Genomic DNA, 12,460 nt, shown 5'->3' on the forward strand with positions numbered 1-12,460 from the left:
TTCAAATTTCAAATTTTTTATTTTCTTTCCATTCTCTTTCCTCATTTCAAACATAAGGATAAGGTCGTGTTCCATGAATACTAACGCATTCCTCAGACTTGAAAATAGCATATTTTCCTCCGGCCATCATTCTGCAACATCAACACAGATTATCCAATAATCTAACGGTTCTGATTTCTGCTTTAGAGAAATCCTTATTGGAGAGCTAGACTGCTGTCTTGAGAAGAACAGGTGCGTTTTGAGTGCATAGCCTATAGCTATATATTAGTAACAGCTTATTTTCTGAGTTTCTCATAATATATGACTATCACTTTTTTAGGGCATGTTTAATTTGAATTTAAAAATATTGTGACACTCATTTTAATACAAATTTAACAGATTAAAAATAAAAATTATAATCCGTTGATATATTTTTGTTTCAGACACAATTTTGTAAAAGATTTTCAAACACTCTATTGTTCGTGGATTCAAATTAGATTAATATAAAATCTGAAAAGCTGCTGTGATTAAAATATATTTGTTAATATGTTTTATATATAATTTGTGATAAAAACATATATTTTAACATTTAAAAATTAAAACACATTAATATTTTATCATGAAATGAAAATATTATAAAGATCCATATCAAATACTAGTATATTGCCCCATTAGTGAAGTTTAGAAACCCCCAAAAGGCCACTTAAATTCAAAGACACAAAAGAGACTAAGCACATCGAGGAGTCTAAACATGCATATACAGAAAAGTGTGCTAATAATTGCAAAAGAGCACACCAAGAGTTGATAGATAATTCGTCGTTGGGGGTACCGAGTACCAGACCCGGAACATTGAAGGGAAGTTCCAGCGTTCATATATATACACCAACGGCCAACATTGCAACGTCCAAGGATCAACTAACTAGCTTACCAAACTAGAAGTGTACTAGGTATGGGTGTAAGAAGCTGGAGACAATATATGGCACTGCATTTCAAATTTCAGTAGTATTCATCACTTTCGTCCTATCAGGTATAAGAAACCGTGTCTTGAATATATTGTACAATATACAACTTCGCATGGCGCGAAATTTATCATAAGAACCGAGTGCAGCTATACAGTTTGGCCAGGCATTTTAACTGCCCACAGAACCTCCTCACAAGTCTCCATCAGCAGTACCGGTTTTGCCCTCGAATCAGGGCAATCCAACACCTTGGCCGGACCCTCTGTTCCGACAATACCGGCAAGTTCTCATGCATAACCGGTGACTGCAACTCCTCCTCCGCCATAGAATGCAGCGGCGGAAGCATCCCCGCTTCGCCGGTTACTCTTGTGGATTTCACTCTGAACGGTATCGGCGGACTTGACTACTACCACATCAGCCTCGTCTACGGCTTCAATCTTCCCGTGAGGATTCAACCGTGGAGAGGCAAGAACAAATGCCATCCAACGGGTTGGCGTGTCCAGAAGAGGGGAAGGTTATAGAACACGGAGAGTGCGTCGCCTGCAAAAGACGGGATTCCCAGTTTTTCAAGAAAGAATGCCCTCATGCCACTGTCTATTCTAACGAACGTGCCAACTTCACTTGCTATGCTACTCACTATACCATTGCTTTCTGTTCAAAAAGGTCCATTCTTCTATCACAGTTCGTTCTTTATTTTTTTTTTCATACATAAGAAATAAGTTTTAGTGTAAAACAAATGATCCTATCTCTGGTCCTATATACACTACAACAAGTTGTAGTACTTTTTAAAAAAAATAAAAATTGGGTGTTTAAATTTCCTTGTGGTGAAATCAAGCAGGGAGAGAAGAAACATTCACCGGCGGTGGAAAACTCCGGAGGTCACGCGGACAGCTCAAACATCAACGTTAAAGTCATTGCTATTGCTGTAGTTTCTACTATTTGCGTATGTGGTCGCCTTTATATAGCATGCCAAATAGCGATCCGATTCAAATCAAAATATGTAGATTGCTTCGTTCCCTTGGGAGCCAGAACTGGCTAGAGAGAAGAAACAATATTCGCAAGATCATATTATGTCCTAGGTCTTGTTTAATTATCATTTTTACTATTTCACACATATATATGTTGAGAGATAAGTGTTTGTTTTATATTTTAGAGTTTTATCTTTTTTTATCTATTGTATCAATTAAAGATTTGTTTTGATTTAATCGATGTAGGGATTTTTTATAAATTATGTCTCTTATTTTTTCTTTATTTCTATTTTGCATTCTATATTTCATTGGTATTCTTCACAATTTTTATAAGTTTGGAAGAATTTATTTTAATTGCTTATTACTTTATTATAGAATTTGTTATTGTATTGGTCTATTTTCCCATCAAAATTATCATGTAACTAGAGTTAGAGTTAGCTTAGTTGATAAGAGTTAGCTTGATTATCATGTAACTTGGAGTTAGTTAGTTAGTTACAATTGTTAGTTACTTTTATAACTGACTATATAAACTTTAATAACTAATAATTGTAAGTTAACTTTCATTCAATGATAATTTGGCCTTCTTTTCATTCTTCTTCTTTTAGTTTTCTCTACAAGCTTCCCCTATAAGCTTTTGTGTACCAATGGCAGATACAGGTTCTTTGAATATACTCTAAAGAAAGATGTAATGGACTTGTGGTCGTGTTGCTGTTTTGTTCCTTGCGTCATTTAACAAAAGCAAATGTTCTCTTTTTTCTTGAGAAATGGGACCGGAGGAAATTTTATTAAGACTGGAAATTGTATGGGCTAAAGCCATTACATCATGTTCAACTTGGTAAAAGTTGATTGGAAAATCCTCCATACAACAAAAATCATGAAAAGTGAAAGCTGATCTATAACAAAAATCATGAAAAGTGAAAGCTGATCTATATCAAGCATAACGCAGTGATCTTGCAGTCTTCCAAAACACCATGAAAATAGCTTCTATCGTCAGCAACCTTTCCACCACTTTAGACAATAATTTGGAAACCCTTTTGTTGCCGCTGCTAATTAATTTGGAATTAGTCTTGGAGTCTTACTACGTACTGATTGCATAATTCGGAATAAATTGGTTCAAAAAAGTAAGACTCCACCCTATTCCGGCTGATTGACCGTATTAGCTAGGATGGTTTTACAAACATTTTACTGAACTAGGACTTGTTTTGAAACATATTATCCAAATAGGACGGCCGTAACGGTAGAAAATGTTGGTCAAAAAAGAATTTTTAGTGCTACCTCAAAAGTTATTATTATTATTAATTGGCAGTGACATTTTCCGAACTTGTGGTTGTGTGTTCGTGGGTCATTAAATGTTATTTATACAATAATTTACAAAATAAAATTAAACTAACAAAAAAAATAATAAATAATATTATTAAGTGAGATAAACATAAACAAATTATATAAATCATGGTATGAGTTGATATGTGAATAAGATTACTCTTTAATAGATGTTTTTTGCAAAACGGGTTTCTAATTACTTGTCTAACTTTCCTATCAGGGATTCAAATATTGTCTCCTAATTGTGATTCACTCTATGCCCCACTAATAAAGTAGACATGTCTCTCCTTATATATCGATCGCAATAAAGATTATAGAAGCTGTCTAAAGTTGATATGGCTCTCCCTATGTATTGCAATACAGTTTACAGAAGCTTTCTAAACAAAAATGCCATGCATAGCGAGTTTCAAGCTGCTAGAAATAACCTTTTGAAATGCATGAAATCAACCTTCTCATCATTACCCTCGAAATCATCATATTCCTAGCACACTGTAAAAGAGATTATGGCACGTAGCTTCCACACAAAATGGCAGTACTCTCACCTCTGTTCCATGTCATTATGAGAGTGATATAAACAAAGTCTCGTCATTTTCCTAAGGTAATACTTATATCAACATAAACACTCAAGAAATTAAAATATATAACAATCCCCAACTTCAAAGATGTTGGATCGATGAATTTTTATCCCTTAACCAACGTTACAAAATATTTTAATATGTTGAAAATGTTTCATTCTCTGTATCTTAACATTTAAAACATGATGCTGTTATAAATTTTTTTTACTGTTGTAGTATTAATATAACGTATATATAGAAAAAGTTTTGCTAAAAAATAAAGTGTATAGAAAAGAAAATATTCGTAATTTGCAAAAGGCCAAGATCTTTTCGTGCACTGGTTGCAACGCCCTCCAACATTTGCAAAAGTCAAAATTCGTATTTGTTATCGTATTTTACTATGTCTGTAACTCATAGAATGGAGAAAATTATATAGATAAATAAGAGAGATGTTATGAAAGTTATATGAATTGTGTGATTTAATAATAAGATGTCTTTTGCTTACAGGAAAAAAAAGGCGATCTTGTCATCACATTACTATTTTACAAACTCATAGTCATAGGAAAGATCCTCTCAACCCAATTTATAGAAGAAAAAAAAAAGAAAAAAAAGTAGGTGACCTTTTGCTTACAAGAACTTATGATCTTGTTCCTTGGAGTTCATATATAATTCACATATAGAATGATCAACTGTACAAGAAATCATTAAATCTAGACTAGTAACAGTGAGCGCACATAAATGCAGTTCTACTTTTGAGGGATTTGGCTCCTTTAAGAACTGAAACTTATAGAAAAATGCACATGTATGGGGCCATATTTGCGTCACTACACGAAAAGATAAAAGAACTAGCTAGCTAGGAAACATTCCATCTGAATGCTCTCCCGCTATTTCTCTTGCAACCTCTCTTCAGTTGCTTTTCTGACTATTGAATTTATCTCCTGGTTTGAAATTAATTAATTAAAAACTAATGGATTCATCATTACATCCCATGAGTGTCGTTTGAACGGCTGTGATGCGCATTTAGTGAATACAAGTGCAATTGTTAAATGCATTTATATCAACTAAAGATTGCATGAAAGCGCGACATGGAGCATCATTTAAAGTGGTGAAAAGACGAGGATGGAAGAAGGGTGCATGGAAAAAATTACAAAATTTGCTTTCTTAATGTTTAATTCCTACCTGGATCATGTTTTCTTTCTTTTCTTTTCTATTAGAGGAGAAAAGAAAGCGAAAGTATTTTGGTTCTCCCATAATAATCTTACTTTGATATATTAATTATTTTATTAGAGATATTTAACATATCAATCTTTTTTATACATATTTTCTTTTCCTTTATTTCTTACATAATCAAATAGGAAAAAAAGCTTTAACTTTATTTCTTTCTAGCTATTTTCATTAATTTATATCAAATAACCTATATTTTTTTTACTGTTTTCCTTTCATTTTCATTTTTTACCAATATCAAAATTGTGTGAATTTTTCATCACATTTCATAATTCTTTCTTGATTTTAATAGTTTTCAATTAATTCTAAACTGATTAGAAAAATTATATTTGAAATAGTGTATTTCTTATTGGTTAAAAAATGCTGAAGTCATGCGCTTATGGCTTATGGGCCTAGTTATGTTGGGTGCATGCGCATTTTGGGTCAAAGCTCCATTGAATTCTAGAGAGTACTCGCCCAAAGGAGAAGGGAAGATACAGTAAAAATAAAATAATAATAAGGTTAGTTTTTCCGATCTGCCCTCTAACATTCGAATCTTGTGGTCGCATAGTCAAAGACCCTAAAGGCTAAAAAGGTCCATGCAGGGTTGAGTGCCATACATTACAAATATAAACTTATCCTCACATCTGCTACTGCATTGGCTTACAAATCTCAACCACCCTATCTTAAAATCTTCTGTGCAACCAGAAAAAAACGGACCTTGCCCTCAGTCTCTTTTTTCCATCATCACTTCATTAAACATTATTCACTCTCTTTCTCTGTCTCTAGTTTTTACAACATGGCTACTGCGGTAACTGCTGCAGTGTCCTTTCCAGCCACCAAGTCCACTTCTCTTTCAAGCAGAACCTCTATCACTGCCCCAGATAGAATTGTCTTCAAGAAGGTATACTCCATAAACATGTATTGAATCAACAGATAGCAATTTCAGCACTGCAATATGTAATTGGAGTATGATCCTAGTTGTTTTGTTTCGCAGGTTTCGTTGCAATACAGAGATGTTTCAACCAGTGGAAGGGTAGTTTCAATCAGAGCACAAGTGACCACAGAGGCACCTGCTAAGGTTGAAAAGGAATCAAAGAAACAGGAGGAAGGTGTGATCGTGAACAAGTTCAAACCCAAGAACCCATATATTGGTAGGTGTCTTCTCAACACAAAGATCACTGGGGATGATGCACCTGGAGAAACTTGGCACATGGTCTTCAGCACTGAGGGTAGGTGCTTAAATATTTTTCTCTCAATTTTACCTTTTTTTCCCGTCACTAATCATAACATGGATCGCTTTTAAAAAGTCAGGGTTTTTGGGTAAATTAAAAAAAATATGTATATTTGTATTATTTCAGGAGAAGTTCCTTACAGAGAAGGACAATCAATCGGGGTAATTCCTGATGGGGTTGACAAGAATGGCAAGCCTCACAAGCTGAGATTGTATTCAATTGCTAGCAGTGCCCTTGGTGATTTTGGAGATTCCAAAACTGTGAGTCTTAACTCTTAATTTGGAGAACTAATCAATTATGCTATTTCTATGCATTATTGTTGCAGGGAATTGGGATTTAACAGTTCAAACTTTCAGAGTTTTTATTAAGACTGCGTCATTCTTAGTTGAATGTTGATCCGCTTATCAAACTCTTGTTTATTTTCCACCCAAATGAATTTGAGATTGAATCCACATGTATATGCGCTAACATATAATTTTCTATAAGGATTGCATCATAGCAGTTAAACTTACTCAATTTTTCTCTTAACTCACCTAGGACTTCCAACTTATTTACCATCTAATATGATGCCTTCTAACAGGTTTCTTTATGCGTGAAACGTCTTGTGTACACAAATGAAAACGGAGAACTTGTCAAAGGAGTTTGCTCAAATTTCTTGTGTAAGGATCAATGATTTTAGTTTTTATATGATATTTATGAAATAGTAATAAATATGATATCATGTTATAAAAAGAATTCATTCAATATGTTAAAATAAATAATAATGGTCTTAAATTTTTTTTCTTTTCTTTTACTGATAATTTTTTTTCTCTTGTGGATATAAAATTAAGAAGTGAGAATATTATTTCAAACAAGTAAGCAACAAATAAATATAATAAAAAAGATACTTATAAAATTTATTACAAATAAATTAAGTAATATAATTATTAAAATACAAATTATTCTTTTCATTATATTTTATCAAGTTAAAATTATATTAAAAATTTAAAGCTAATTTGCTAATCGAATTATATACTAAATATTTATCTATTAAATAAAAAATATTATCAAGAATGTTAAAGTTAAACAATTCCCACAACGCAGCATGTTATAAAAGAAATTTAGTTATATTTCTCATCTGAGATAATTAATCAAGAAAATGTGTGGTTTTTCCTTGGATATTTACATTTTATGACAATCACTTCTGGCCATGTTTATTCAGGCGACTTGAAGCCAGGAGCCGAAGTAAAGATTACTGGACCTGTTGGTAAAGAAATGCTTATGCCAAAAGATCCTAATGCAACCGTCATCATGGTACACATTACCCAACCGTCTTCATCTTAATTGAAAAAGGAATATTTAAATCCTTTCTTATATAGTCATAAATTCATGATTGCTGTTTTGATTTTCACCATTACCATTGATGATTATAATTTTTTTTCCATATATAGTTGGCAACTGGAACAGGAATTGCCCCATTCCGCTCATTTTTATGGAAAATGTTCTTTGAGAAGCATGATGATTACAAGGTAAGTTTACACTGAATGGAGTATAGCTTGAATCAGAACTATTATAATTAAGTCGTAATGTATAAAGCTCATAAATTAGTCTACAGTAAAATGAACTTGATGCCTGGTAATTGAAACAATGAAACGTCTGTACAATTTTATTGCAACTCCATGTAAAAAATTTCTTTATGGATCTTTTACAAGACGACATATTTTAATCACGTAATAAGTAATAACCATAGGCAAAATAAAGTCTGCTGCATAAGAAATGTATTTGTACGTGACCATATTTGATGATTTATGTAGTTCAATGGTTTGGCATGGCTCTTCTTGGGTGTCCCCACAAGCAGCTCACTACTTTATAAGGAGGTGAGTGAGATAAATCATGCAAAGTTTAATTTTCACTCAGGAACTTCTACGATTTGGTGTTTGGAATGTGATGGCTTATATACATATATGCTGATATGTGGGGCAGGAATTTGAAAAGATGAAGGAGAAAGCACCTGACAACTTCAGGCTTGACTTTGCTGTGAGCAGAGAGCAAACAAACGAAAAAGGAGAGAAAATGTACATCCAAACACGAATGGCTCAATATGCAGAAGAGTTATGGGAATTACTGAAGAAAGATAACACTTTTGTCTATATGTGTGGACTGAAGGGAATGGAAAAGGGTATAGATGACATAATGGTTTCATTGGCTGCAAAAGATGGTAATATCACTTAACTTTAGGGCCACTTTAGATAAATTTCCTCTCACAAACACTTATAAGGGAAGCAAGTAATAAGTTAAAGTGAATTGAATTTTTCCCATTTAACTTATGGACTTCAACTTTTGAAAAAAACCAAATGAAAGAGCTTCTATATATAAAAGTTAAGTCCATGAGTTAATTATAACTTATAGAAGAAGTTCAAATCAGTTTACCTTAAATATTTACTAAGAAATTTATCCAAAAATAACCTTAGCCCAGAATCAGAGAAATTTGTTTCATCATGTTGAGTTGGCTTTTGTGGTGTAGGTATTGATTGGATTGAGTACAAGAGGCAATTGAAGAAGGCAGAGCAATGGAATGTCGAAGTCTACTAATTAATATCACTTGCACTTGCTCAGATATCATGCCCTACTTTGTGCAGCAGCAAATCTATTTTGCTGTCATGCGCTGTGTAGATAGATTACGGCCCTGTAATTTTTCTATGATGGGATTTTTTACCTTCCTTATGAACGTACAAGCTTCATTGCAACAGCCTTGCATGAAATAATTTTGAGGATCTATCAATATAGATGAAGTCAACTTCTGTTTACAAATTTCCTAAATTTCTCGTGAAGATTTAGTAGTATGTAGTTTTGAATCAACTAAGTTCCTTCTATTGTTTTGGCAAATTGAATTATTTTAACATAATAAAGATTTTTATATACTATTAACCAATCACTAATTATCATTTTATTAAAAATTAGTATATTTTGTAATTTTTTTTTAAAATCACATTTAAAGTGTTATTTAATTGATTAATGATGTAAGTTTTCCTATAAAATTACTTTAGGGCCCATCTTATTCACGCCCCGTTTTTTCTTCACAGCATCCATTTTTTAGTTTTTTTTTATATTTTCAAAATATCCATCTTTTTTTTTTTTGACATAAAATATCCATATTTCCTCTCACCTTCGTATCCTTACTTTTTCGTAGATCCTTGGGAAACTATTTTTCATACAAAATTATAAAAAAACGCAGAAGCGAAGAGAAAAAAGAAGAGAGGGAATGTTGTGAATACTATATTGTCATGGGCCATTTTATTGTCAGCTACAGATAATGGGTTGTGAGACTGGTGATACGAAAACAAACTTTGCCTTTTCTGTTTGCGCCGTGAAACATTTATATAACTGATATCAGAGACATGGAGCTTGTACTTTTTTTTTTAGGACATGGAGCTTGTACTTCGCAGCCATTGAATAATACTCACAGCAAATTAAAAAAACTCAAAAATATTTTGAGCTTAATTTTAATTTTTTTTCCTTTAAAATTATAATCTATTTTTAATAAAAATCTCTTACATTTAATCGAATTTAGTATGGTTCTTAAAAAAAATTTGTTTACAAATTGAACATAAGATCACAAATCACAACTGTTCAAGTAAATGAATAAAACATAAAGACTTAATAATTTTAAATAATAAAAAAACTAATGGAAGAATTTGAATATAATAATTAAACGTACTATATAATATTTATCACGACATTAGGGCAAATTGTAAGAAAATACTCTTGTAATTTCTTTTTAAGTGCTTTTTATGATCATTAAAAATATAATGAACAATTCATATTAACTTTGAATAATTCCATTCGTTTATCATTTACAGCTTTTTATTTATGAATTAAAACACGCGAAACAAATAAGATTATAAGTGTTTGAAGATAAATAAAATACTGACTCATTTCAGATTTTTTTCAACTACGATTTTCTGATAATGTAATATATAGAATTATAGTAGTAATAAATATGTGATAATACTGATTAATATATGTAAGGCTCTATTAATGTTTCAGAAGCAACTTAATTTGCGTGACATGCATGATTGGTATGTTTGGGGTTAACATGTACAAGATTCTTGATATAGTCATCGCTTTTAGGGACCTGCTATACCTTATTTATTAAATTGAAATATGCCTTTCTTGTGTCAGAGCTGTTAAATTAAATTTCATATCCTGAATCCTGACTTCTCTGAGCTGAAAGGTTATTGTTATTGGTCATGAATTTATATATGTTTATATTAATTAATTATTAGATGGAGGGTTGCAACAAAAGAAACACAGAATGACTCGAGCACTGATCATACGTTGAGGAAGCCACGAAAGCATATATGAGAAGACGAAAACTAATGATCGTAGTTTTTGGCCTCTGAATAATACTTTCCCACATGTATTTCAGAGGTTGATGAATCTTGAAAACATAAAAAAGAATCACCAATGTTTTAATAATATATTGAACTTAAAATGTTTTAAGGATGATTGAGCTTACCTTAGTTATATTCGAGCATCTTAGAATCCTGAACCATTGAGTGCAATCTGTAAGTGTCACTGCATAACGTTTGGAGGATCTTTGTGTATATATGGTGCGTTGGAGGGCAAAGGACCAAACAAAAAGAAAAGCCAAGAAACTATACGAATCTGGCGGGGCAGAGAGTCTTTTGCAATATCAGCAAGCTGGAGGGTTCAAAGCCGAATTTCTTTAATCAGCAATCAAAGATGAGAATCACTCAATAAAACAAACAAACAAAACAGTTGTTATTTTGAATGAAATTCTTATTCATATAGATTTTTCTTTCATATAAATTTGTGCACATATTTATTTATTTCAACAAAAATTATTTAATTTAGATCTAGAATAAATATATAGTTTATTCATTAAGTTGAGAATTAGTATTGAGAGACTCGATATATTGTGATACATAAAAGATATTACTTATCATTAGAGACTTATCGCCATGACTCATATATTATGTTTTTTTACCGTTGATGTTAAAGTGAGAGAATGATGAAATTTTTGGATGACGCATGTTTTGTTACAAATGTTTTTTGTTTATTTTTTTCGTTGCGATTCTTCTAGAATTTGTTTTTTGAATCTGATCTTTTTTTTCAACGTTCAACCCTTATCTTTGCAACAAAGTAATAAATTTACGTTCCTATCCTCAAGCCCACACTCTTAATTTTGTATCACCAAGTTTACTTATTTATTTAGAAAAAATATACCATTTATTCAGAATAAGTAAGAGTCTCAAAAAAATAAAATTATCTTTAAATTCGTGCTTGCGCTTTATAAAGATACCGATGTAAACATGTAAATTAATTTAAATATCATATTTGCGGAAGAAGAAAAGCACAAACGTGCCTCGAGGGATGATATTATCACTTACTCCTCGCTTATGACACAAAGCAAGGGCCGTAATATTGGGCAGTTCAGGTTATTGACCTTTCGTCAATTCATAGGGCACTGAATGACTTGTGAAGTAATAACTACTTGAATTCATCATTGTCGGCCCAATCCGTATGAAGACACAACCAACTGGGTTACTTGCATCTTTGGGAATGTTACATTTTTGTTTGTTTGTGTTTTTATTTAATTGGGTATGAACACCAATGCATGTTGGATCTCTATTATTATGTGCTGTCAGTCTTTCTTTCCTCAATTTCTGACACATGCCATTTTTCTTTCTTTCTTTCTTTGGTTGAGACTCAAATTTGAAAGTGACTGGAAACGAAGTTGTTTTTGGCATTATACATTTTTTATGATTATCTAAAAATGCATTTCTGCTGTAAACGAAAGTATGTTTCGTTTCATTTAAATTTTCAGAAAAAAATTATAATTACTTATAGGTATAAGTTATTATTTTTAAACTAATCAAAACAATAATGATATAAATTATCCTTTTAATTAAAATTGAATTAATTATGATAGAAATTATTATTGATAAAAATAATCAAACTAATTATTATGCAAATTTTCTTTATTTGTAGTAATCAAATTAATTATCATACTAATTTATATCATGATTGATTTGATTACAATTAAAAAAAATAACTTGTGTTATCATTAATTTAAATTTTAAAAATAATTTATATCACAATTAATCTTATTATTATTAAAAAAACATGTTAGATGTCATCATTATGATAATTTTGCGTCATTATTAATTCAATGATCATTAAAAGAATAAACTATATCACAATTAAATTAAATAATTATATATATATATATATATATA

The 12,460-nt window shown here is 31.4% G+C and overlaps 1 protein-coding gene across 1 annotated transcript; it reads left to right on the top strand.

The window, feature by feature from the left end:
* Window positions 1-5,606: 5,606 nt before the first annotated feature.
* On the top strand, window positions 5,607-9,004 carry LOC100802032 (ferredoxin--NADP reductase, leaf isozyme, chloroplastic). The gene is made up of 9 exons (XM_003537588.5): window positions 5,607-5,887; window positions 5,981-6,215; window positions 6,345-6,478; window positions 6,799-6,877; window positions 7,420-7,511; window positions 7,649-7,726; window positions 8,012-8,074; window positions 8,181-8,415; window positions 8,722-9,004. Exons 1-9 carry the CDS (start codon window positions 5,783-5,785, stop codon window positions 8,787-8,789), a joined length of 1,089 nt encoding a protein of 362 aa, XP_003537636.1. The 5' UTR covers window positions 5,607-5,782; the 3' UTR covers window positions 8,790-9,004.
* The last annotated feature ends 3,456 nt before the right edge of the window (window positions 9,005-12,460 follow it).

The sequence above is a fragment of the Glycine max genome, chromosome 11, assembly GCF_000004515.6.
Source record: "Glycine max cultivar Williams 82 chromosome 11, Glycine_max_v4.0, whole genome shotgun sequence".
NCBI lineage: Eukaryota > Viridiplantae > Streptophyta > Magnoliopsida > Fabales > Fabaceae > Glycine > Glycine max.

Coding starts and splice junctions, on each gene's coding strand:
- LOC100802032 (XM_003537588.5), top strand. CDS start 5,783: ATGGCTACTGCGGTAACTGCTGCAGTGTCCTTTCCAGCCACCAAGTCC. Junction 5,888..5,980: donor ATAGAATTGTCTTCAAGAAG/GTATACTCCATA, acceptor TTTGTTTCGCAG/GTTTCGTTGCAATACAGAGA. Junction 6,216..6,344: donor CATGGTCTTCAGCACTGAGG/GTAGGTGCTTAA, acceptor GTATTATTTCAG/GAGAAGTTCCTTACAGAGAA.